This window comes from Physcomitrium patens, chromosome 13 (assembly GCF_059467195.1).
Source record: "Physcomitrium patens ecotype Gransden chromosome 13, ASM5946719v1, whole genome shotgun sequence".
In the NCBI taxonomy this organism is placed as follows: Eukaryota; Viridiplantae; Streptophyta; class Bryopsida; order Funariales; family Funariaceae; genus Physcomitrium; species Physcomitrium patens.
The window spans coordinates 8,602,119-8,628,558 of NC_143422.1; the positions used below are offsets into that span (position 1 = coordinate 8,602,119).

Sequence of the window (26,440 nt, forward strand, 5' to 3'; positions counted from 1 at the left end):
CATTGTCTTGCTCAATCATGTATAGCAACATAGCCCTATTAGCTATATGGCTTTTATTAATTACTTTTGTTAATTAATAAAAGTTTATAAAAAAATATTTATTTATTATAAATTAAAATTTATTAATTATACAATATATAATAGAGTTGGTTATCATGATTTTGATTAATTATTAAAAGTTATTAGATTTTTAAAGATTAACTATTGCAAAAAGTATTGTATGTACAACATTCTACAACCATTAAAATTGATGTTCTTTTAATATTTTTCATAACAAAGAAGAATAAGTATTGATAGACAAATAAAGAAAATATTAAGTTACAAATAACTAGATTTGTTTGTTTGTTTGTTTGCTTTTTAAGTGAGATTTAAAAATTAGGAAAAAGTTGAATAAAATATACATGAAGCAATAACTTACACAAACAACTAAAAATATAAATAATTTAATATGATCATCTATATGTAATGCTTAGACATTGGATCTTGCTTCTACTTATTGTCTCTTTTCTATGTTTGAGGAGATAGTAAACATGGACAAAATCTTTTTATATTTAGACATAAAAAATCTTTTGAAGGTTGTAGAGCAATGAAATGTGGTAGTTGTGGTGGTTTGTCATTGGGAAGAATAGTACAACACTAGATGTCTTGGATTTAAATTCTCTTGTTAGCATTTAATCTTAATTGCTTTTCTTGCCTTTTATAATTTAAGTGTATTTTTTTTCTTTGTGAAACTAAGTATTTTCACATGAGCTCATTATTTCTGAACATATAGACTAACAAGACAAGTTGGTGAGCCAAAGGGTTTTAAAATTGCTCAAATCCTTGAATTAGATGGGTATTTCTAGGAACATCCATCTACAATACATCATCCTTAAATATATAGCTATGCACATGTTTTGTTTTACTCAATAATGTCCAACAATCAAAAATGATAGTTTTATTGTATACATAAGAATACAAAATTGTATCTAAATACCTATTTAGATATCAATAAGGAGATATTTGTTTTGGGAATTTTATTGAAGTGACACATAGTTAAAGTTATAAAATGAACATATTGTGGCGTAATTGATGTAATAGTTGTTGCATTATTAGTTTTCATGCTGTGCTTGATTAATTTATATTTTTATCCTTTTTCTTATTTATTTGTATTTATATTTATATTTCCTTAAGGAACTGAATGAAATGCATGCAAAGTAATGATTCCCAAAAAATAAAGATAATGCATGAAATATGCAACACAAATACAGTGAAGAATCATCAGCACTGATTCTTGTCCTGCTGTATCCTACACGGAGTCCCCATCCGGACCACCTAACAAAATCCAGAGATGACCATAGCATCCTGAGCAACAATTGCTCTGGCTTACTGACAGACACTTCGTTCACGATCGCAACTGAAGTGTACTTAGTATTACATGCTTGACAGGATATGATGAAGCTCAGATGGTGCGAGGAGGTGCGGGAAGTGACTGGATGATCGGGTCGGATAGCACTGACAACCTCATTGCAGAATCAATGGTAGCAGGCTCTGCCATAGCACCATTCCCTGTATCTCCGCATGCCAACTTCTTAGAAATTGGTGGAATGACGGTAACACCAAGATCCTCAATAGCAGTTAAATGACGAAGAGTGAAAGGGCTGGTCCACATGAACGTGTTCATGGCAGGCGCAACAAACATTGGCTTTGAAAAATCCCAAGCTCGAACAATGCAAGTAAGAAGATTGTCACACAAACCACCTGCAATCTGCGAGTATAGCTAAAAGAGTCAGATTGTTTGATTCTATCGTAATTTTCAAGTGGTGAGAGGAGGAAATTAACAAAGCCATTGAATGTATTTGGGAGAGTGCCCCTGTAAAAAAAAATATATATTGAAGAAAATAAGAAATGATATTGAACAACCTCTATTATGTTTGCCCACCTTAGCAAGAGTGTTCGCAGATAGTGGTGCAATGAGCATAGCATCAGCCCATTTCCTTAACTCTATGTGAAGCACGTTGTCTCCGATTCTGCTCCAACTTGACCATTCATCTTCATCTGTGTACAACTTAACACTAGTTGGAAGTCCTTTCCTGTCGATAAAATGCAAAGAAGGTTTGGTAGCAACTGCTCTTACTTCAGCCCAGTCAGATAGACTATCAGCAAGAACTCCGAACTTAATTGCAGCTACACTGCCGCTGGCTGCCAGGATAATACGAGGTTTCCGATTAACGACTCGTTTCTCCCAGGAAAAAGCATTTGGAGAGGGCTCTGGTGTTTTGATTTCAGGAAGTCTCTCCGACGGGATATTAGCATCAGATGCCACAGGCTCCATGTGAAACTATAAGTAAAACAGATTTTCTGCCGCATGACACCCTTCACAACGAGATTTCAAATTACCAGGTGCGCTCCAAATCAGTTATGCGGTAGCTGGTGATGAGAAGTCGGAGACAGACATTATTGTCTTCGCTACTTGAGAGCGTTTACTTGAACTACTTGCCACGACATATGTCTCACACGTCACTCATTTCTGCAGTTCACCAAATACAGCATACTACGGATTACGCTTGACACATCCTCGACATCACAACCATCATTGCGATCTAAAAGCACCACCTTTCAGCACACAATTCTGAGACTTCCGCGACTAAACGGGTTCATCTCCATCAAAATTACATTCTCCAACCGCATAATCAAACAGCGTGATCCAGGATCAAACCTCTATATCCAAGTGCTCTAGTTCGACTCCACGCTCAGGCCTCCGTATGCTCTGAAAAACTTCTGAACAAGGCGCTCCTCATGGCTACTCTTAGAATTCACGACCAGCTCCCAAACTCCGATTACAACCCGCTAGCCACACTCCAGAACCGCCAAACTGCGTTCACATTCAATCAACCATCTGTCAGCTAGAATATCCAAAAAAACAATCCGCCCAAGATGGAGCGCACAAAAGCGCACGAAAACGCAGAGAACGACCCTAGACCACAGCGGCAGACAGAAAGGGCAGGATCGATGACATCCCTCTGTCAAATCGTCTTCTCCGAACCTTCACTCGACACAGCTAACACTGTATTTCCACCACTAAGAAAGCTAAAAATGCAGGAAAGAGGCAGTACCTTCTCACAGGTAGGAAGGAGGAGCGACACGAACAGACGACGGTGCATTCGGGGCGCCCGCTCAAGGTTCCTGAGGACGACCCTCAGAACCTCAGCCAGGAAGAAGGAAGAGCTTGTGTCCTCGAGTAGCATAGCCTAGCATAGGACTACTACTACGAACGGGGAGCACAGCAAACCCTAGGGAGTCGCTGGAATGAGCGGGACCCAGCGGAGCTGGGGACGATGACAGGCGATAAATTTGAATTTCCGAGAGCTCATTGCTGGCTGGCTGGCTTTCTCCCTCTCCCTCCCCCGCCCTAAGTGCTCACCTCTCTTTCTCCTTTTTGCACCTACCTTTTTCTCCATCTACTTTTCCGTTTTTTGACTTGAACTTTCTAATAGAAACTCCGCTGGTAAGTTAAATAGTTTTAAATAGTTTCAGTAACTTATGTCAGCGTACTTTTACCGACTGATTAGAAATTTAGTGTTTCTTCCGCAACATGTCAGTTTTGTGGTATTTTTGTAAGTACTTTTCTTTTTTAATGCATAATTTGGTTTTGGGTTATTTATAAAGAGGTTTGGTTAAGGTATTGAGACATGCATTAAACTTGAAATTGTGATTTTTTTTTGTTGTTGCATAAACAGTTGTTTCTGACTGCTGCACGTTACGTAAAAGTGCATACATAGAGCTACATCATTTTACTAAAAGCAAATCCATTTGGAAGAACATGAAATTAAAAAATTAAATCTAATTAAAAATTAAGGAACTTTATTTAAGTAGTATAATTTTTAGTTGTGGATTTATAAAAAATTCAAATGCATTATTATAATTATTTTAATAATTGGAATATGTGATGCATTTAAAACTGCCTTAACAAAGTGTTTAAGTTCTTGAAAGATTAGCTAAAATTTTATTAATTTTTATAAAATTCAATATATTTTGAAATATTAAAATTAATATCCACAATCTCTTACCATTTTTTTATGTCTACAAAATTTGTGAATCAAAATTAAACAAAAGTTTCAATTTCAAGTTTATTAAAAAGTTGTTAAAGGAGCTTTACACATTCAAAGATTTAGGAGTTCTTTTTTCTAGTTTATAATGACAATTAAACAAATCAATATATTACAAAATTCAAATCTAAACTTAGCTGTTACATTTCAAAGCCAAATTTAATAAAATTGATAATATTTATTTATTTATTTATTAAGCATATGTCAATTCTACTCAGAACTTTGTTGTACATCAAAATATGATTTCAATCACCTAAAACGAACTGAATTTTTTATTGTTCTTAAACATAAAATAACATAAATCTAATTCATTTGTTTTGTAAAATGATATTGTTTGTTTGTTTTTTCATATTGTGAACTCTATTTATTTATTATTGACACTTGTTTTGCTGTTTTCATGTTTTATAATATCATCTCTTGATATATGTGTATACATTTTTTTAATCCATTTAATCTCTATATTCAAAAATACATTCAAATTATTTATCAGATGATAGTTTTACAGTATTTTTAAATTATATTTTTGGGAAAATTATATTAGTTTCAGACTTTTATAGAATTTTGTATAGAAGCTTTAAGAAGACGTTGGAAGAATATGTAAGAGTCTAAAAGACAGTACAAATTTCTATTAAAGATCTCAAAAGATTATGAAGTGGTCTACAAGATCTTTGCAAGCCAATATTGTTGTATGTCTATAGTGTTATTTCCTTTTATAATGATAGGTTTTGTATAGACCATTAATAACTTGTTGTGTCATATATGTAAAATATTAAAAAAATTAATAACTCTTTGACTTTGATTTATTTTAATTTCTTAATGTAAATCTTAGAATATTCACAAAAAATAATGTGACCTTTCAAAACATTTCTGGCTTTCTCCAAGTAGCCTTTAAAATTACAAAATTCCACCAATCTTGAACTGCAATAAGCTTCGGATAGCTTCAGATAGACAAGTGGGTCCGCTCCTAACGAACCATTGTGCAGTAAAAACGTTACAAAGACCGGAGCTTAACTTTTGATTCTTAAGAATAAGTTGACTTTCGTCCACATCATAGAAATTCTAGCTCTAGCAGAGCTACTGGTAACAGCAATAGTCTGTGGAAATACAAAATGATCTCAAGTAAGGATCTATCTCGATGCTAAGTTCCTAAATCATGTCAACGGTGACAGCAAACCACTGCTGCTTTTATGTCCCCGAGTCGATTCAAATCCAGAAGATGCACCCACTAAGCACAACTGTAATAGAGTGGTTATATCATGCTCGAGGAATTGCAGCTCCAAAAGGTCCCACAGCATGTGAAAGAGATGATCTAATAGATATCGATTGACAGAACTCTAGATGTTAGTTTCACTCTCTTCCGACTTTGGTGCCTGCAACAGAGTAGGGTGTGCAGCCAATATGATGGCCAAATACTCAGGATTTCGTTGCAGAAAGCTGCTGAACTCCTCCCAGTTAATGCTCCCGTCACGATTTAAATCCAGCGTGTCGAAAAGTTTTAACACCTGTTAATCAGCCAGTTCGCAGATGCTAAAAATACGGTGATCTATGTAAGCATTTTGATTCCTAGACTTTTGTAAAAGAATCGCAGCATTCGTAGAAAGAACAATTGAACATCCCAACTGAATGGATCAGCGTTTACCGTTGCTGGGGGGAGCTCCGGGAATACGGCCATCAAGCTGCTTTCCACCTCATTACGAGTGAGGGTGCCATCGCCATCCACATCACAAGCTTTGAATGCAGCCTTCATTGTAGTCTGGAATGAAGTGTGGGTAGACAGGAAAGCAAGCCCTGCCACAAACTGCACACGTGGTGATTCGCTTTAGAATCTCCATTTGTTTTGACAAATTGAGCATTAGAAATACGTCTGTAGGGGCTTTCAGATGCTGCAGTAGACGTAGGAACCCATTCATGTCTCAAAACATTGCACTTCGGCGGATGTAATTCTTGTGAGGATATTGAAGGGAGATTCAATGTACATACCTCTCGAAAGTTTATAGAACCGTGTCCGTTCTTGTCGAAAAGGTTGAACACCTGCTCAGTGATCTGGGTGGGCGGAAGATGGAGTGCTTTAAGGAACTCATCGTATGTGACATAACCACTGCAAATACCAGAGAAAACGAAACTTGAAATTTTTTAAATCAGACGTCAGTGAAGGAGAGCACATAAGCCTCGAGCCTCATGCAAAATAACCTCATTGGATGGCAACCAGAAGCCAAACATTTGCTTCATTATATATAACATGGGGTAAAGAGTGAAGCATTCATCAAACCCTTGAGGCGCATGAAATATAAGTGGATACTGGAAACTCATTTCACGGACCTGTGTGAAGGATCCATAGCACTGAATTTTTCCAAGTATTCCTGGGCCTTGGAATAGTCCAGTCGAAAAAGCTTCTCCATGCGTGCGAATTCAACCAATGAGCGTCCTGAAGGCTGCTTGAGCTTCTCTGCAGCCATTTTTAGTTTGATATCTAGAAAGTTATGTTCCGTGCACACAACGCCCAGCGCTTTGGCCATCTCAGTCCGTACTCTATTAGCAAATTCATGGGGATTTTTAATCTCATGCACATTTGGCGTCATCACAGGCAAATACTCCACCTACAAAGAAACAGTCCAGCGACGGAACAAATTACCTAATGCAACATAATTTTCGGGAATCATATGCAACTAAGAATATTGTGCACTGCGTATAACCATCCTTTCTTCCCACAAGAATTCGATTCAATACCTCTAGCAGAGAAAACTGTTACCACTCTAGGCAAAATGAATTCTGAAGGGAGTGAGCGAGGAAGCTAGCACGAACTGCCCTTTTACCTCCATGTAATTTACAAACTGAGTCATCAGCTGAAAGAGAATGACCAATGGCCCCCCTTGGTCACACCAACACGGATTCACATACTTGTGGGGGTATTTAATGACCATGGGTTGCACAGGTAGACCAGGCGAAAATGCTCCTGTTTTGAAGGAGATCAACGCTTTGCCATTTGTGGTAGTCCCCTCTGGAAACAGCATGACATGCGGCCACTTGTTGTCCATAGCTCTTCGTCGGATATTTCCAGCCGCATGGTGCCTGGACGCGGGGTTTATTCGGTCCACAGGTATGATCTGAAAAGGACATCAAGGCATCAGTTTCTCAGTTTCATAACACCGATTCTCAAGCAGTAAAAGCTGCAGGGGCATTTTCACCTTATCGAAAACGGGGGAGAAAGGGGTGTGTGCAGAATTGAGACGTACCTGCAGAGCTTGTAAGAACATTCCGATTATGGGCATCTCCACATTTTCCTTGGCTGAGACGATGACCGGCAAGTGCCTATAGAACACAAAAATGGGATCCACAAAGCCGATGTGGTTGGATACGATAATGGGCGCCACAGACCGGTGGGCTGGTTTTCCCTTGACGGGGATATAGTAATACCCCATGGCCACCATCACCCCTCTTGCTATTAACCTCACACTTACCAACAAGAGTCGCCGCAAAGGATTGAAAGGCTTGAACAACGGGTCTTTGCATCCGATCATAGCGACCTTGACGCATATGTAGCCCAACATCATGAGAGCGAACATGCTGAGCAAGCGTATGACGAGCAAGGGGACTAGCAGAATGGTCTTGATCACTTGGGGGATGCTCCACGTGCTGGACTCGTGGAAGGGGTTCACTGGTGGCTCCGGCCCTATCGTCGGCCGCTCTCCAAGAGGAAACTCAGCATGATTTGCCTCTGTGGAGCCGTTTAGAGTGCTAGTGTCTTCTGTGAACATCGCAGTATTTTCCGTGCTGGTCATGCTATCCGTCGATGGTGAGGCCTGTGCAGTGTCGATTCTTCAGCATGCAAACCCCACTTGCAACTTCCTACTGAGTACCAAAAAACTCGGAGCCACTCGTCTCTGAGCCATCATACTATCGTTCCACTTCCCATCTTCATTCAGTCTTGGGTAACCAAGAAGGTCTCTGCAAGATGACGAGAACAACATAAATCGTATGAACAAAGACGTCATGTCACTCTTTCAAACCAAATACAGGTAATTCAAAAGGGACTGCTAGTGGCCACCCATCCCTTCTTGGATTTTGAGCCAGCAACAAAAGATTAAGATGAACGTCAACCGCCAAAACTGCAACTACAAGAGCGGATTATCGCCAGAATCATACATAATAACCACTTGATTTACAATTATCAACTGCAAGTTTCCCCCGCGATATGGTCAGAGGAACCACAATGGCGCAGCGGAGCTAAGGCAACTTCGGAGGAATTCGTTACCTGTATGATTCAAACTGTGCTTAGACGAACCTTACAATTCAGTCTGCCATTCAATGGAAAACAAGCATGAATTTACTCAACAACCCGTCATACCAGCTCCATCATCCACGAATCCCCGACCGACACTCTCAAAAAAACAACGAATCCGAAATGAACAATTCACAAACCACATGTGGCGACCTCAGTCTCCCATCCCAAATGCTCTCTAAACCGGCCGTCCCACTACAACTCATCACAAACGTGCTATCCCCGCGAAAATTCCAACCATTGCATCAACCAAATTCTCATGCCATAAACGGACATAGCAAGCCACACGATTCACGTCGAACCAGCCCCAACAAAGGAACGCCAGGTCCTCCACCAGCACACACACACACACACTCCTGCTCATTCAAGCACTCACGTCTCTTCGGCGGCACGCACTTTGTATAACCATACCCTTAGTTGATGATTCAGAGCCACATTTGGAGTTGTACCAAGTCCACAGCGCAGCAAGTCCTTCGCGATGCGGGAGCTTCAAACGGAACACACAACAAACCCACGGGCCAGAGGGATCCAGAGGGACAAACCCATGAACGCAATCACAAATGTGAGCGCCGCGGATTGGTTAACAAGGCTGCGATCACGATCCACTGCACACCGAATTTCGCATCCGTGGCGTTCTTTTGTTTTCCTGCGAGGGACCTAGGATCGGTCGTTTCTCGCCAAGTGGCCAAAGGTGGTGAATCCGGAGACTGCCACGGCGCCGCTCGGAGGTCCCACGAATTCTCCTCCTCCATCGCTGCCCGCCTTCGCCCTCCTCGTCGGTCGTCGGCGTTGCGGTCCGGCGGACCCATTCTCACACGACCTTGTGGATGAATGAAAAGTCTTGAGCCATCATGTGGATGAATATAATGATGGATGAATGAGTGGATGGTTGGATGGTTCTATTCGTTGTCGGATGAACGCCGTCGTGTTGTTTTATTGGATGTTTGAGTGGATGAATGAACTCGTTTTGTATTGAGTATTTTCAGGTTTATTCACAGAGTGTTACTTGGATTTATTTTTTTCTCTAATAATATGATACATATGTGTTATGTTACTTTTATTATTTTGAAATTTTAATTGTGACTTAAATGCTTTGAATATGAAATTTAGTTAACTAATGTACTGAGTATGTTGGTTTATGGATAGATATTGGCATACTAGATGATAGAAATAAAAACAATTAATCAGATATTTTAATATGACGTTGTCATTTTGGTACACCACTACATGGATGCATTTTAGATTCAAAATGTTACTTGAAACATAATTTTTTTGCACAAACCCTATATAGTAGTGAACTTTGTATGCACAATGAACAATAATATCTATCTACACACATTGTTTTAAAAACATAACATTTGATTAAAATCTCAACAACAAAATTTAAAATGAAGGTATAAATTTATTTTAATATTTAAATTTAAAATGATAAATAAAATTATAGGTTTTGTTTTTTATTTTTTATATTTAAAATATTAAATTCTTAACATCAATATATAGAGACATTCGTTTTCTTAATTAAACAAGGTGGGTATTTGTAGGCAAAACAATTATATTGCATAGAAGTTATGTTTATTTGATACAAGACAATTCTCTAATCAATGGTTGTTGTTTTAGAGCCAAAGGTTGTGCCAAAGATTCCAATCTCACACAAAAAAATTGTTGCCACTTCATCCAACAACAATTCTATTATCTAATCTTAACCTCAAATCCTACGAATTGCAATGCATTGGGTCTTGCATCTATTCTTTTATTTTGTACATGTGTTCTTACAAAAACAAGGATATTGTCAAATTAAACCTCTTAAAATGAATTTGTTAATATTTTATGTTATCTTATTATAATTATTAGTAAGACTATTTGTTAGATTTTAAAAATTCAAAAATTCAAAAATAAATTAATATAAATTTATATTAAAAAGAAGGCATAAATTTATATTACAATAATTATTTTATAGAAAGTATAAATATTAGTTATGTTTGATTTATATTTGTTAGATAATTTTATTTAAAAAATATATTAGAAATAAAAGTTGATAAATAAAGGTCATAGATATTTTATAAAAAAACCATAAGATTAGGAAATTCAATATCGAAATTGTAAAATGCATCTATAGCAACTTCTTAGAAGTAGGATATTTCTTTAAAAGATTTTAATAACTACTTTTTTAAACTAAAGGAAATTAAAGGTTTATTCCTAATTTTAAAATATTTCTTAATCTTTTTTGAAAAAAATATTCCTACCAATTTTGCTTCTTCTTGTTTATAAAAAGTAAGATCTTTTAATACTACAAAAAAAATTATAATTAATTTATATTGAATTTTTTATACATATGAATACATATTAATCTACCAATTCTTCATTTTCACTATTTACGATTAAGTGCATAATTCCACTTATGTGTAAGGTTGTGTAATGATATTATTTTTTCTTTAATATGGTTTTTTTTAATGATGTTACTATTCAAATATCCCAATTCTTCATCATCATCATCTTCTTAATTTTTTTCTTTAATTTTAAGTTTTAAACTTTTAATATAAAATAATATTTTTCTTTATTTTAACATATATATATATATATATATATATATATAAATTTTTTGTAACCAAGGTTATATTTTCATTGTCAAAATTTTTATAGAAATTTCTTAAATTCATTTTCATAAACATAAAAATCTAGAATCATAATGTATATTTTGTTGATTTATGTGCTACAAAGTGTTTGAATTTCTTACCATTTTATTTTTCTTTTTACAAAATTCATGCCACGTTGTTATTGCTACCTTTGATGTGTCTATGTATTTTTAGGAGAATGTTAAAATGACCCAGGTTTTTGTTAAATTGACCCACATGTTTAAACCATCATTGTACCCTCCAGTCCCGGACCCCCCTGTCCTCATCTTGTTGCACTCCAACTCATTTCTGATCTTTCATTCAAATCCACTGCTACGAGGATGCGAAGCTGATGAGATAAAGCTGTTTCCGGACATCCGAAAGGTTAAATAAATAAATAAATAAATAAATAAATAATAAATGGAGGAAGTCGTCGATCGGAATCACCAGTCTGTCTGTGCTTGTTTGTGCATCAGAATCAGACCAACCAGGGAAGGAACAATATATATGTTGCTCTATGAAACTACAAACACGGCATTGTTTGAAATGTAGGTTCATATGATTTAATTTGCATCGGTGCAAGTAACCATTAATAGTAATCCATTGAAAAATGTATATAATAATTATACACTTATTTGTAATGGATTTTTGTATTTTAGTAAGGTTGTATGGTTTCCATCTTTTCGTTTAATATATTCTCTATTTAAAAAAATTGCAAATAAAACAGTTTGATCCATCTTAAATCACACTCTTTATTACATTATCTGCCCAACTTGATTTTATCCATCTTTCCAAATGATGTTTTAGCTTAAATATTACATAAAACTTAATTACTAAGTAGAACTAAGACATCTCATTTTTTTTTATGTTTTATATGCCGAAGAGCTCTAATCTATTATAAAAATAAGATTATATATACATACATACATATATATATATATATATATATATATATATCATTACAACAAGAGATTAACATATCATCAATATCACCATTATTGTTTTTGTAAGCAAATTACCACTATTTCTTACTTTTCAATTTTTTTTTTCTTGCTTCCTTCTATAAGTATTTTAACCCACCTGTGTATTTATTGAATTTATATATATATATTTTTCAGTAATAATCAATTAAAAAATAATATAATATTATTTTCTATTTTAAAGGTAGATATTTACTTATTTTTTGAAAATTTCACTATTTAAGGTTTTAGAGTTTATGAATTTTATTTATTTAAATTTTTTTATTGTTATCATACAAGATCATATACTTTTTAAATATCTTGTTTTTTATTTAATTATATTGTATCTTTTCATTGGCTCAAGTAATAAAAGTTATAATAGCTTATAATCCTAAAATTTATATAAGAGTTCCTAATTTGTAGAAACCTTTAAAAAAATTGTCCTTTATTTGGAAATGGATCCACAAACTCATGAGTAAGATATTTTGGCATTATATACTATGTACATCCAAAAAAGACTTAAAAGTCAACTTAGTACTTTGTTTCATGTTTCCTAACATTTACTAATATTTCATTGAAATTACTAGTGTTCTATAGTAGGTATTTTATGCAATTTTTGTACAAACTAAACCATCTCATCTTTTATATTAGGTTTATAACTTTTACATGTCTATAACTTGCAATAGAAATATTGAATATATATATATATATATATATATATATATTATCTTATCTGAATATATATATATATATTAACTTATATTATATATATATATATATATTATCTTCAAATTTTTAATTTTTAATTTTTTTAATGAATATAATTGACTTTGGTTATATTTGAGCAAATCATTCCCTGGCTTTGCTATCTTTAGTTTTGTGTGCTTATTTTATTTATTACACTTTTTATTTTTACATACTTCACTAGATCTTACTTTTTCAGCTTTGATCTTTATGAGATTCTTTAATATTATTCACAACACTCTCATTTTACTTAATAATTGTTACTTATTTTGACGTAAATGCATCCACATTGACATTGTTCTACCTTGGTTAGTGATTCACTAGCATAGCATAATGAATCAACTTTGATGCATACATCATTTGTTGGGACTTATTACAAAAATCGACTATTTTACAAATTGATCAAATACCCGTCCAGTGACACAGACACAGCATTAGTTTACACGCACGAGTTTATTATATGCAAACATCCACGTATTAATTTACACTCATGTGTCTGTTTTAACTGACAAACCCACGTTATGATTATCTATTATTCTTACCATGACTGGCTAATATAAGAGAACAAGTTGAAACAGGGACCTCATGAGAGATAAAGTGTTTCAGAACCTGAAGATTGTTTTTTCCAGAGCTTGAACTTGACTGTATGATATCTCGCTTCGACATTGCCGGGTCGATCTGAACGAAGTTGAGGAAGTCTTTGTCGTTGTGCCCACATTCACCACCTCAGTGAATATGCAATCCAGATTTAGCTTGCTACATTATATGCACATGTTAGAGGAGATACACAGAAGCTATAAATACCAGTTGTTTTCTGAACTGAGATGAGTGATAAAGAAATTCACGATGCACGATGGTTACAGGAGATGACCAACTCAAGCTCCTACAGACAACAATCCAGCCACGAAAAATAAAACTCTGCACGCATTTAGCCTACAATCTTACAGCTGTTTCGTCAAAATCAAACGACACAAAATGCATCACTATTCCTTTCCTTTGGAAATATTTAGTCTGACAATGCCTGGGCATTGGGCAGTCCAATGAGATACAGGATGGGTGATAACTCAACCACATCGAAGATAATGAACTAAATTTCAGTTGTGCAAAAGGTGCTGAAACATTGTACAAGTTCTTAGAGCAAAGCTTCTCAAGACTAGTGCCAATCTGATTCAATTTTGATCGCCCTGACCTGCAGTATTTTTCTAGTCTACAAAACCGGATGCCCAACCTGCATAACGGATGGTTCTACATGTGTCAAATTATGTACAACTTGTAAAAAGAACAAAGCACTTCGCTCTAGGTTTCTTGTGCGAAACAACATACAATTCTCCTCATGGGTAAAATGCACAATTAGGATTACAGGAGCCATGCCGTTAAGATCTAGTGCTCCCGGTTCTCCCTCTTCTCTCTAGGATCCTTTATCCTTTCATGTGGCTCCTCGTCTTCGTTCTTCCTCCTCTCTCTCGATTCTTTCTTCTTATGATCTCGCTCTTCATATTCCTGATCCCTTTTTTCTTTCGATTCTCTTGGCTCCATTAACTCCCTTGACTCTTTTCCCTTCTGATAGCGCTCCTGCTCATCCTGCTCCCTTCGAACCTTACGCTCGAGCTTTCTCTGCTTACGCTCCTCCTCCTGTTGCTCCCGATGTCTAAGCTTTTCTTCACGCCGAAGCTCTTTCTTCTGTCGCCTCTCCTCCTCTTCAATGGCAGCTTGCTTCTCACGATTTTCTTGTTCTTTCTCTTCCCGTGCCATTATTCGCTCTTGCCTTTTCTGCTCTTGCAATTCCCGGTCAGAAGCTTCACCCTCCTTAACGTTTTTCAACCCTAGAGCATCTCGCATAGATTCCAATTGCTTTTCTTTTTGCGCAGCAATATGATGACTTTGAGTAGAATTCATTCTATACTCACAGAAAAACCACGTACAATTGGCAAGTTGTTTGAAAAAAGACGCAAAAGAGCCTGCAAAGTCTGTATAGCGAAGATAACATGCTGTATTATGTGCAAACGCCCACCAATTCAATCTAAACCAAGCAATCTGAACCAAGAATAACTACTTGATCCCATCCCTAACCTTGAACAGCTTCCAAAAAATATTCACATCTCTTACTCTTGCAACTTCCAGAGCAAACGTACACCGCCCTTTGAAACCAGAGAATAGAAACAGACCTAGAATCCATATCATCAACTTCCAAAGCTCCAGCAGCTTCCAGAGCCTTGCGCAAAATTTCCACGCGCTCCAGCACTTCCTCATCTGGATAGCCCTGATCCACCAGCTGGCCCTCCAGCTCGATCAGCTTGAGCTAGATGCGCCTCTTGCGATCATGTTCCAAAATGTCCTCGTTCGCTTTCTGCAGAACGCCGCCTGCGCCCCGGCCGGTCTGGAACTCCTTCGCCTCTGACCGCACGGGCCGCGACTTCACGAAGAACTTATTTGTCTGAATGTAGCCATTGGTACCGGATCCCCGCGGCGTTGACAAACCAATCCCGTTAAACATCTTAAAAACGCGCGCACAGTCTCCACAGCAGCGCTTCACCAAACTCGGATCGCTGCTTCCTCCTCAATCAAAGACAACGAGAGAAGCTATGGCGGAAACCCTAAAGCAAAGCCATGTAAGCAGCCGTCCAAGAGAGGAAGGCAAAGCACGGGGAGGGGGGGGACTTCGATGGAGGTGACTTCGAACCCGGTCTTGGGAACAGAGAGGGGTCTTAGACTTCATCTACGTCATAAAAATAAAAGGCAGACGATCCATCCATCCAGAATTTCTTCTCCGTGTGAACCTCTCCTCCGTATCATACGATCCTGTATTATTTGTCGTATAACATTGATTACTGTGTCTTATTTCGTATAAAGCCTCTTAACATGTTGCATAATAAAGCTAATGATTTTAACAGTTGGGGAAAACACGGGTTTACAGATTCTCCAATAGATTTGGATGTTCAAGAGGTGTGCCTAAACAAGAAAAAGTGTATGCATTTGGTTACTGAAAAAGCATGAGTGTTTTAATAATCAATTTAAATGAGTACAATTAATGTAGAACTTGGTCTCTCTCCATATATATGAACAGGTTCATATTTTTATAGCAATTAAAAGCTTAAGTTATTATTATTTTTAATTATTTATGAGAAAGCTAAGACTATTTATGAAAAAATAAAGTGAGTAAATGTAGTAAGGTGAATACAAAAGTTCATTATATAATCAAGATTAGGCCAATATTCTTCTTTTTTAAAAGTTAAGACAAAGTTGGAAAGAAGAATAGAGATCCAAAATATTTTGCAAATAGTAATCTAATCCATAATGTGAATTATGCAAATAATAATAATAATAATAATAAAACCCAACATCCCAAAGAAAGACATGGGATTGAGTATATTGAACGGAACTCCAAGTGGTATTGAAACCAATTATGTAGAGCCTTGAAATAGGATTAAATACAGAAAATTGATTGAACAGGCACCATAACATACAGAAGGAAGAATGTATCTGCTCACCTTCAACCCCATTGTACACCCAGCTGACAATCGATTAAGAGATTCCTGTGCCTACATTCGAGTTAGAAAAACTATGTTTCCTAGATAATTAATTTCCTCTACCAAGGTGAGTCTAGAGCTACAACCTAATTAGGCTACTGCTGAGAAATGACTAAATTTTCTACAATTTCCAATTGCGACGGTCCAGTATACACATCCTTATATACACCAAAAGGACAGTTTTTGGGATTAGGGAGGATTGCCTAGTTTTTGCAAAGCCGTGTCACTTCCTTCCCGCTTCGTCAAATACCCAGTGGCTTGATCAGACCTTTCAAGTAACGCAGCGAGCTGCTCCTGCGTGTACCTTTCAGTTGGTTTCATCTGTGCCACATGAACCACATATTTCAGCGAACAAAAGAATGGAAAAAGCACAGAGAAAAAATCGAAGCTGCAGCATTCTCAGAGCTGTAAAACATAATACCTTAGCAACAACAATATGCAAGATGTCATCACTTGTGGAGGATGTATTAGAATGTTGTATGTCCAAGCGCAATTCTTGCAGGGCCATCATCATGTTGACAACAGAGTAAGCATCTCGCACGCAGTTGACTCGTATCATTGCCTCCTCTCCGAAGACGTTCACGGCAATGCTGAACCTCTTACCACCAGGAAATATGCCAAACACAGGCCGAGTGCCATTCCTCTCAGGCTTCAGTTGGGTATCGTCTTTAGGTGCACCAATTACAAGAGCCTCTTGGCCACGCTCGCGCTTCGCACTGCAAACCCTCTGAAGGTCCTTTATGCGCATTTCTGCGTCATGAAGTTTCTCCTGCAGGTAGTTGATGTGCGCAATAGCATCGCCCAGCAATGAAGCTTTGTCCATCTGATTGAAGGCAACAAACATTCGCTCAAAACCGTATGGACCAAACAAGATGACGAATCATACACAATGACTTCACAGAAGATGACTTAGCAAATGCATCACTAATTCCAGGTGAACTCTAATACTCTAAGAAGAGTAAGAAACTTCAAAATATGAGAATAGATGCTGCAAATCCTGCCATAAAATTGCCCTGCAGAGCATTTGATCTCTTGTGGGATGGAAAGACACGAATAGAACAGCTTTACCTTTGAGACATTTGGCACAACGGCTCGAAGTGCATAAAAGCGTTTATTGAGCTTCTCTCGCCGTTGCCGCTCGGCTTGAACATGGTTCAGCGGCTCTTCCCTGTCATTAGCAGGCTTCCGACCTCGCTTGCGAGGGAGCTTTGGAGCCTCCATCACATTTACTTTTATTGTTACAGACTCCGGATCTACAAAATCCTGGCCTAGGTGATCGGTAAGCTTCAATCCATTAGCAGAAACAGAAGGTCCCGCTGGCTTCGAAACTGGTGGAGACGGAGATTGTGGAATTGGCTTCAATAAAGGCATAGGCTTCTCAATAACTGAAGCCTTTTCAACTGCAGGCATTAAAGGAAATTGCACCCGTTCCTCTTGATTGGGTAGCTTTGGTCTCATTGTTGGAATATGCCCTGGAGGATTATACATTTCACCCACTTCGAAGTCACCACTGTATTGCGGAAAGGTATAGGTTGGCTGCAGCTTGGAATGTGGTTTTTCCATTGCAGGCAAGGATGCCGATCTATGATCTAATTGCGGGAGTTTCCCTACATTGTTCATCTGAAAAACTGAATGTCGCGAGTTTGACTCGGGGTTTTTAGGAAATGAACTAGATGCTAGGAAAGGAAGCTGCTCTTCCTGTAGAGGTAATTTACCTAAAATATCATACATGGATTGTCCTAAACTATTCTCAACATCATCTGGAAGTGGATCATTGCAGTGGAAATCGTTTGTTTGTCCCCACAAATGGTCGAACCCGTTGAAGCCAAGTCCACCCGAATGGAGTAACAGCTTATCCGTGTGAAAGAGCCTTGCATTAAAGTCTACGCTTTCGTGGTCTGCTAGACCTGGGTCAGTGTTCGATGTAATGGAGGTTGTACCTGCGATACTCGTCGGATCCAAAGTCATACTTGAATTGTAGGGCATCAATGTAGAATCAAAATTTGCAACTTGGGAATGCGACATAATTTGCATATCATCTAACCCCCACGTTGAGTCTTGAAACACCATCTTAATATGCTCAACAACATCCCAGCGTCTGTGGATCTGCAAAGTGCAAGCTGCGCATCTAAGCAATCTGCTTACTACATTTGTATGATCAAGCATATCATTACAGTGAACAATGAAAAATGAATGCGCTTCACAAAACAGTCCCTCAATTTGGTACAAAAACTAGAGACTCACCAAATCAGTTGAACCAAGCTCGACCACCCCATTCATGGTTGGCACACATAAAATAGTCTGCCACAAAAAATAAAATAAAATAAAATAAAATAAATGTAGATCAACTTAAAGCCTAACAAATTTCATCGATAAAGTATTACGGAAGGATACCAGTCCAAAGCATAACAAAAAAGAGTCTAAGAGATGACCGAAGCAGTGCTCGAAAGTTCATAATGAACGAACTAATTACAATTTCTTCATTCCGAGTATCTGTGAATGTGACATACCTGGATTCCTGCCATCTGTTCTTGGATAGGCCAAATGCAACAATAAAACCAACAATCTCCATGAGTGTAACATAAGCTTCATAGCACAAACCGCCAGAATCCTAATAAATCTAGACTTTGCAACTAAGATCTTATCCAATCTTTTGAATCTTTGCTAGGACGATAAAAAGATGGATTGAAACAATTGAAATAAGACCGTACTGAACCATGTAACATTTTTTACTCTCACGCGAATAACATGTTTGCAAATTGAGATTGTATGTAGACATATATTGACTCAAAACATAGTCTATTGAGAATATTTCCAAGACTTATCCGTCAACACTCATCGTTTGATTGAAAGAGATAAGATCTAAGTATTTCACCTTTGCTAAATTAGCTCGTGTGCAGATTTTATTAGATGCTTTATCTGCTTCCTCCAGCCATATGTGTTGCCCCAATGCCAATGCCTGACCAGGAGTGCTACATTCAAAACAAAGAGTGACCCAATCAAGCTTTCTCGAGGAGTAATAGATGCGACTTGGTCTGCATACATCAGCCAAATTGAAAAGCAATATAGCTAATAGCCGAAGGAAAAGAAAAGCGGAAGAGAGATGCAGAGACAAAACCATACCCAACCCCTAGTGCAAATGAATGACACATAGAAACAAGGTAAAACCACTCCGTGTTTGAGACGTCTTCAGTGGCGTCATCATCTAGACACGAAACAAGAGCCTGTAGCTCTCGTAGTACTTTCTTCCTTTGTAGTTGATGCTCTTCTGTTAGTGTTTGCCTTGAATCAAATTCGTCGCTATCATTAGGTCCCTTATAATACCCATCCCCCCACCCCAATATTCTGCCACAACAGAAAGGTCACAAGTATTCAGAATAAGCCAACAAGATAACGCTAAAATGTTTATCGGCAGCACCAACATAAACCACATCCTCGAGCATAAAAAGTTTAAATCGCTCAGAGTATTGTTGCTTCAGACTCAAGAATCCAGTGTTTTCAATATTATCGAACCGATTTCCTCCACCACCAAGAACAGGATTCTACACCAATTGTTACACAAGTTTGATCAGACATTTTCGAGCTTGATCAGACATCTTCAAAGTCCATCTTTTGGAGAGAGAAAGGCCAGGGATGGTCGTTTGCTACGTCTGTGATAAATTAACATCCAACCACCGCTTACGAAGAGTGACTGAGAAAGACTTGATACCGAAACGAAGATTGTGTACTCTAACTTACATCTGCTAATCAGCTACATCGCAAACTTTGAATGCTCACCTGCATAGTCTATTGAATCATAATGAGATGAGGAAGAGGGAATGCCTCGAGGATCGTAAGAAGTAGGGTCAATACTTTGGGTGTGAATTCTATACATCCTAGACTTACACAAGAACGTAATAAGGAATGATGCCTACTGTAGCAGTGACCATGGTCATCTTTTAATTATTTATTCCTTCTTCTTCGATTTAAGGTCTTGGTGAATACACATGGTCATCTTTTAATTAAGAGGGAGAAACAGCTCAAGCCTCAGCACTTAAAAAACGAGAGAAGCAGCAGGAAGTGCAGGAAAGTTGATTGGCGCAGAGCTCCGTTGTCCAATTTAATAGAATTAAGTGGAGAAGATGGAGGCATACATTCAGACCCAAAGAAATGATTGACAAAAAACAGGAAACCAGGAGGAATTGTTGTTAAGTGCCAGTGGGGACTTACGACTCTCCAGAAGGTGAAAGCGACCGCTGCCAGAAGATGCCATAAATCCAATTCTCTGACGATTCTTCCACCAGCGTGTGCAACCTCCGCTGCAACACAGAATCATTCTGCTCTAAATCCTGTCCAGCGGTGCACCCCAGATCGACCTGAGTCTCATACCCCGGAATCCCATAGCCCCCAATAAAGGCTTCCACCATCAACGGGTCCGTGGCATCCCACAAGTTCGGCGGTCCCGTCTCCATTCTCCCCAATCTTGCCCCAGAACTCCTGGTCTTCCACCCCAATCCACATCCGACCCTGTCTCACCCGTCTCCTCTACAAAAGCGTAAACCCCAACCTCGCCTATCCATTCAGGAGTACTCACTCTACCTACCTCTCGCTCTCTCTCTCGTTTCCTCTCTCTCTCTTTCTCTCGCTCACACACACACACACACACACACAGTCCCCCCCACAACTCAAATCCACTTCCGAAATTTAGCAAAGCCTCCCCACCTCCACCTCTAAAACTGCCATATCTCCGTCAATGCGCCACCATTTCTCACGAAACTGATTGCAATCAGTTTCGTGTCAACGGACTAAGCTGGTCTCCCAGCTGCGACCTTAAAACTCCCAGGAAGCTCATTCACTGGGAACTAGGCAGCGGCCAGCAGCATGGCCGACGCCGAAGAATGCTGCAGCTCTTTTACGAGCATCACAAAGGAGGTCGCCCGATTATGTATTGTACTAAGTATACTATCTCTATGTATTATTCACAATATTAGCATATTATACATATTTAGTATATTCCGTGGATGAAATATACGAAAATGATTTCGATGAAATTTCCTGGCTGACAAACAGCACGTGGTGTTATGGGGTGGCGGTGGAGCCGATGATACTTTTTTTGATTCTGACTCTTCGCGCGCATTCACACCTGGAGGTCCTCCAAATCTAAACAAAGCTCGTATCCCGTTCACACGGCCTGGAAACCCCAAAGAGGGTAGGTGGGGTTCTTTTAGCTGAGGGTGGAATTTTGTCTCGACATCGAGTGCACAGTGATATATAGTTGTAGAATTGTCACGATGTGTGCTAATTATTATTTAAATTTTAATTATTTATTCATTATTTTACAAATAAAATAGATGGCTTTTGATTTAAATGTTCTTTCAGTATATTAGTTATTTTATGTGACCAAAATTTATTTTATTTTAAATTTTATATTTCATAATATTGGATAACTATATCTTTTTAGAAATGGCTCTTGCTACAAGCACACCCTAAATTGCTATACACACATCCATTATGTCTATCTACATATCCAAGGCCTCTAATTGGGTGCTTTATAATTCTTCTTTCTTGTTCCAATGTAAGTCTTGGACCTCTTCTTCTTTATTTCTATGCAAGTCATAGATCTCCTTTCTATCTTCCATATCCTAGCATGAGTCTTAGATATCCTTTCTAACTTCCTAGTCATGTCACCAATATAATAAAGGGATGTAGAAGTAAACTATGATCAACATTGGGACAAGGAAGATAGAGTCTAGAACAACCCATCAAAGGCCTTGAATATGTATGTAGATATAATGGGTGTGTGTATAGCAATTAAGGGTATATTTGTAGCTTGAGCCTTTATAAACTAACTTAAAAGTAAAAACTATAAAAACTTATATTTAAAATGGTATAAAAGTATTCAAAAAAGATGATTAAGTAATAAGTAGTACTATTTTATTTTTTACAATAATTCATACAAATAAATAGATTTGCATGTTGATTTTAATATAGTATAGTAGATTGGACTTATTTATTTTTGAAATAATAAAAAAAATATTTCGTATCAATTTTGATGTTAAAAAATTATTAAGATAGAAAAATTTAAATTCTTAAAGTAAAAATATTAAATAATATTTATAATTCAAGCACATCAACTTAAAATATAATGCACTAATATATGTAATTGATGTGAATAATATATTTATAAAAATTATTTATAAATTAGACTTTATAAATAAGTAGAAAATTAAATTTGTAAATTATTTTGTTTAAAAATCATCCATTATAAAATATTTGGATATATAAGAACATAATAAAAATAAAAGTAAATAATAAAAAAACTTCATTAAATATCTAAACTTTTGTAGGTATATTATTAATAATTATTACATATAAAATAATTTTATGTTATAAAAGTATCTTTATTTGGATATAAATATCTCATGATTCAATGATAGTAGTTAAAACAATGATAACATTTATTATCTACTTTTCAACATGAGTCTCTTTAAAAGGAATATATAACTCAAATTAACCATTATAAGAACTTAAGCATCTTTTTATATTTTTATAGAGAATTAATAAGTCTACTATAAAATTTATAAGTTCAAAAAAATACTTAAGACTAGTGAAATTATGAAAAAAAATATTTTTTTAAGATGAAATATATTAAGAAATATAAATAATTATTTGGTTAAAATAATTTAATAAAATAATAATTATTTTTTTAAAAAAAATTATATAATCTGAATACTACTAATCCACACAAATCTTTTTCAATAGCACATAATTCTTTTTTTTTTTTTTTTTTTTTTTTTTTTAAGTCATCAATCTTCTAATATATAATACTTCTATTTTAAAAAAATTCCAATAATTCTTGCATCAAAGGCACTTGCATCTTGCAAGAGTATCTCTCTTTTTGTACTTCTATAATCTCACTTTATAGTGGTGCCCCCAAGATATCTTTAAATTCTTCAACAATCCTTGACAATAGATTTTCTTTCAATTTGTCTCGATTTTTGCTCATGATTTAGAAGCACAATCAAAAATTGTATTGCCCTCCTCCTATCCTCACTACAAATTTGTGCATAAGCTAAACCATCATCAAGTACCTTTGTTTCTATTTGAGTTGCAATAATATGTGGTTGCTCCAAAATAAAAAGATAAGTCGTTGCATCTTAAATAAAAAAAATTGTTCCATTCCAATATCACCAATTCAAATTTTCACATATATGCATGTACTACATAACTCACCTCTTATATTATTAGTTGCTTACATTGCCCATCTATGTTCCATATCAATTGACCACTTTTACTTCATATAAGGATCCTTACATATAAGGTTTATCACCAAACTATAATCAATCAAAGCAACAACTGGCTCATCTATATCTCCAATCTTCACTAATAACTCTGTGGTTGCTTTAGCTCAATGCTTCCAAGTATAATGACTTGAAAATTCTTTATTTTTATTATTTTAATCATTAAAATGTATTCTTTGATTATGACTCCTTCCATCATTTGTTGATTGTTTGCAACAATTACCAAATTCATCTTCTTCATCCTCGTATATATATACATCAATAGCATGACTCAATCTAATTTCTCCCATTAATTGCTTCTTTTGTTTAACACTATCAATAAAGACATCATAGAATTTTTTCTTGGTAATTCTCAAAATCTCCTTCAATATAAACTCAACTTTAGCATTCAGCACAAGTTTGTCAAGCACTCTCTTTAAATCTATTATCACTTCAATATTAGAGAATATTTTGTAAGTTATTAATTTATCTTTATCTTTCATCTCCTTTGTTTTTTCTTCCAATATTGTTGAAGTATCCTTTGTGGATAATTCTTGTAAAGCCCCTTCATAAGCCTTAAAAAAGTTAACACTGATGTTACTTGGCCACTGATGGTCACAATGTTAATTTTTTTATTTTCAATAATTAAAAAAATTGCCTTTCAAATTTTTTTAATAATTTTGTAACTTGAAAATTCTTTTTAGTTCATTTAATCTATTTTAAGAATAATTTTTTGGTAACTCAATTAATATCCTCTAAAAAATACTCATCCTTCAATGCATATGAAAATATCTTCCATGAACTTCCAAATTGTCCTATAATAGATCTTATATGCTCCCTTATCTCTAGTACCATAGCAAGCTCAAATAATTGAATCATCTCTTTTTTAGAAACACAATTCAATTCTATTTTCCACACATAACATCTTAAATATTTGGAAATATTTCTTCCATCAAATTGGTCAATCTTCTTAACGACTACTTGCAATGCTTTGGTTGCGAAAGTCTCTTTGCGATCATTACCTTGTTGTTGCATAAATAATGTAAATACTTGAAATATTTTTGTAGTGTTTGGATCAAAGTACATACCTTGTTCATTAGTAAAAAACCCACTTTAAGCTCCACTTGAATATCTACTTGAAGCTCCATCCAAAGGACCATCACAAATTCCAAATTCAACCTTCCTGCCTTCTTACACCATCACTTCTAAATAACCACAAATAAAATTCAATATCTTCTACTCCAAACTTTCATGTTAGATTCACCACTTATGTCATATTACATGTTGTCATGTTGGAAAATGCATCACATATATGGTTATAGAAGGTGAATTTCTATTTTATAAGTATCCAAGAATTCTAATATGTTTCATCATGATAAGAAGAATTTAATTCTAATTTCAATTGAAAAGTACTTAAATTCAATAAAAAGAGCTCAAAAATATTTTTTTTAATAATCTCAACCATACATAAATTCCAATTGCCTTGTTACTTTCATAATTAGATAATTTTAATTTTTTTTTTGTAAACCTTAATCCTAATCAGTAAGCTTTAGCAAGCTATAGCTCTTAATCTAACTATCCGCTTAGAGCAAAATTTTGCAAGCAAATGCCACTATAATTTTTCTATGTGTTCAAAAAGAATTCACTCCAATCCAACTTAAAAATCATGAAAAAATGCACAAAAACCACACTGATGTTACTTGGTCATCAATTTGAAAGTTAATACAAATGTTTTAGTAGTAATTTCTCTTTTTTCAATAATTAAATTCAATTCAAAATTGGTGTATAGCTTGATCTTCAAGTCTTCTAACACCATGCCAAATTTCACCTAGATCCAACAAGTAAATCTTTAGATATTGCAAAAATCCTATCCAACCTCAAATTATCAACTTTTGATATCTTTTTGTATCAAAACCTAGATATCTCTCAATTGCCCAATTAGTTTTTTATAAATTATTACATACATTTAAAAAACCTAATTAATCAAGTACTATCAAATTTTAGATTATAGATATGATACCAATTTTACAAATTAGCCTAGAGTGTTAGTCCTAATTATATTGCATAAATCCCAAGTTGCCAATACAAACCTTGATTTTGAACAACAATTGCAAAGTCCAAATAAATCCTACAAAAATAAGCCTTATATCTTTAGAAAAATCTGCAAGCTAGCTCTTAAATCCTAATATCCAATTGTCATAGACATACAACTGAAGAAAGTTCCAAAAGGTTCCAAAAGATTCTAGAATATTCTAAAAGATTCTTAAAGGTTCCAAAGGATTTCAGAAGGTATCAATAGATTTTAAGAAGGCTCTTAAAGATTCTAAGAAGTTCCAAAAGATTCCAAAAGGTTCTAATAGATTCTAAGAAAGTTTTAGAAGGTCATAAGAGGTCTTAAAAGATTCTAGGAGGCTTTAGATGATTTAGGAAGTTACCAAAGAAGGATCTTAGGCTTGCTTTGTTTTTAAGCCTTATAGAAACTTTTCTTAGGATCTAGTATATATAGGAGTTGAGGCTGAGGGGATCCTTAGTCTAGACAACCCACTTCTGATGGTCTAATCAAGACTTTCTTGCCTTGTATCTAGTTGTTGTTCTAATATCAAAATTAACTCCATTCTTTGATCTTGAATCGATGTCTGGTATATGGTTTCTAATGGTTTGTTGAAACTGCTACAAAATAATATTAGGAGCTTAGTCTTTCTTGACAGAGAGTAGATTATCCTTCTTTTTGGAAGTACTACAACATTCTAAAGGTTCTGAATTACCCTCCTCTAGACTAATATTGTTCTTTTTTTAATATTCTTTTGGTTTATTTTCTTTGTATCATAGATAAAGTTTTTTTCTTTTCTTTTGAAGGCATGTATTTCTTTGATTTTCTATGGCAGAAGGTAGAAAAGTCAATATGATAGACTGAAAAGAGATCAAGTTAGATTCTATTATTAATTCTCTTGAAATATTGAGGATTAGGATAG

The 26,440-nt window shown here is 35.8% G+C and overlaps 4 protein-coding genes across 8 annotated transcripts; all 4 read right to left on the bottom strand.

Annotated features, from left to right (window-relative positions):
- Window positions 1-1,200: 1,200 nt before the first annotated feature.
- LOC112290703 (putative phosphopantothenoylcysteine decarboxylase) lies at window positions 1,201-3,197 on the bottom strand. Its single transcript, XM_024537300.3, has 4 exons — window positions 3,096-3,197; window positions 2,699-2,854; window positions 1,922-2,509; window positions 1,201-1,747 (listed from the first exon to the last, which is right to left on the bottom strand). The coding sequence occupies exons 3-4, from the start codon at window positions 2,312-2,314 to the stop codon at window positions 1,442-1,444; spliced, it is 699 nt and encodes a 232-aa protein (XP_024393068.1). The 5' UTR covers window positions 2,315-2,509; window positions 2,699-2,854; window positions 3,096-3,197; the 3' UTR covers window positions 1,201-1,441.
- A 1,866-nt stretch (window positions 3,198-5,063) lies between these two features.
- Window positions 5,064-8,867, bottom strand: LOC112290702 (lysophospholipid acyltransferase LPEAT2). 5 transcript variants are annotated; one of them, XM_073538203.2, is made up of 8 exons: window positions 8,779-8,867; window positions 8,232-8,340; window positions 7,322-8,033; window positions 6,902-7,192; window positions 6,408-6,685; window positions 6,069-6,186; window positions 5,728-5,886; window positions 5,064-5,590 (listed from the first exon to the last, which is right to left on the bottom strand). In XM_073538203.2, the coding sequence occupies exons 3-8, from the start codon at window positions 7,865-7,867 to the stop codon at window positions 5,423-5,425; spliced, it is 1,560 nt and encodes a 519-aa protein (XP_073394304.1). In that variant the 5' UTR covers window positions 7,868-8,033; window positions 8,232-8,340; window positions 8,779-8,867; the 3' UTR covers window positions 5,064-5,422. The 5 variants fall into 5 exon arrangements, with proteins under 5 accessions (XP_073394304.1, XP_090111418.1, XP_090111419.1 ...); XM_090255292.1 differs by lacking the exon at window positions 8,232-8,340 and adding an exon at window positions 8,341-8,383; XM_090255293.1 differs by lacking the exon at window positions 8,232-8,340 and adding an exon at window positions 8,341-8,383 and having other exon boundaries at window positions 8,744-8,867.
- A 4,861-nt stretch (window positions 8,868-13,728) lies between these two features.
- On the bottom strand, window positions 13,729-14,988 carry LOC112290395 (uncharacterized). Its single transcript, XM_024536586.3, has 2 exons — window positions 14,848-14,988; window positions 13,729-14,579 (listed from the first exon to the last, which is right to left on the bottom strand). Exons 1-2 carry the CDS (start codon window positions 14,856-14,858, stop codon window positions 14,063-14,065), a joined length of 528 nt encoding a protein of 175 aa, XP_024392354.2. The 5' UTR covers window positions 14,859-14,988; the 3' UTR covers window positions 13,729-14,062.
- Window positions 14,989-16,101: 1,113 nt separating this feature from the next.
- LOC112290701 (transcription factor MYC2) lies at window positions 16,102-21,008 on the bottom strand. Its single transcript, XM_024537292.3, has 8 exons — window positions 20,419-21,008; window positions 19,333-19,554; window positions 19,085-19,181; window positions 18,720-18,734; window positions 18,454-18,510; window positions 17,278-18,315; window positions 16,631-17,032; window positions 16,102-16,530 (listed from the first exon to the last, which is right to left on the bottom strand). The coding sequence occupies exons 1-8, from the start codon at window positions 20,658-20,660 to the stop codon at window positions 16,399-16,401; spliced, it is 2,205 nt and encodes a 734-aa protein (XP_024393060.1). The 5' UTR covers window positions 20,661-21,008; the 3' UTR covers window positions 16,102-16,398.
- Between the last annotated feature and the right edge of the window lie 5,432 nt (window positions 21,009-26,440).

Excerpts from the sequence above, each read along its gene's own strand:
- LOC112290703 (XM_024537300.3), bottom strand. The coding sequence starts at position 2,314 with ATGGAGCCTGTGGCATCTGATGCTAATATCCCGTCGGAGAGACTTCCT. Across the intron at positions 1,748-1,921 it reads CTGCGAACACTCTTGCTAAG|ATTGCAGGTGGTTTGTGTGA; the intron begins GTGGGCAAACAT and ends CTATACTCGCAG.
- LOC112290702 (XM_024537293.3), bottom strand. The coding sequence starts at position 7,867 with ATGACCAGCACGGAAAATACTGCGATGTTCACAGAAGACACTAGCACT. Across the intron at positions 7,193-7,321 it reads TGTTCTTACAAGCTCTGCAG|ATCATACCTGTGGACCGAAT; the intron begins GTACGTCTCAAT and ends TGTCCTTTTCAG. Across the intron at positions 6,686-6,901 it reads AGTTTGTAAATTACATGGAG|GTGGAGTATTTGCCTGTGAT; the intron begins GTAAAAGGGCAG and ends GTTTCTTTGTAG.
- LOC112290701 (XM_024537292.3), bottom strand. The coding sequence starts at position 20,660 with ATGGAGACGGGACCGCCGAACTTGTGGGATGCCACGGACCCGTTGATG. Across the intron at positions 18,316-18,453 it reads AGCTTGGTTCAACTGATTTG|ATCCACAGACGCTGGGATGT; the intron begins GTGAGTCTCTAG and ends TGCACTTTGCAG. Across the intron at positions 16,531-16,630 it reads TGCATATTGTTGTTGCTAAG|ATGAAACCAACTGAAAGGTA; the intron begins GTATTATGTTTT and ends CATGTGGCACAG.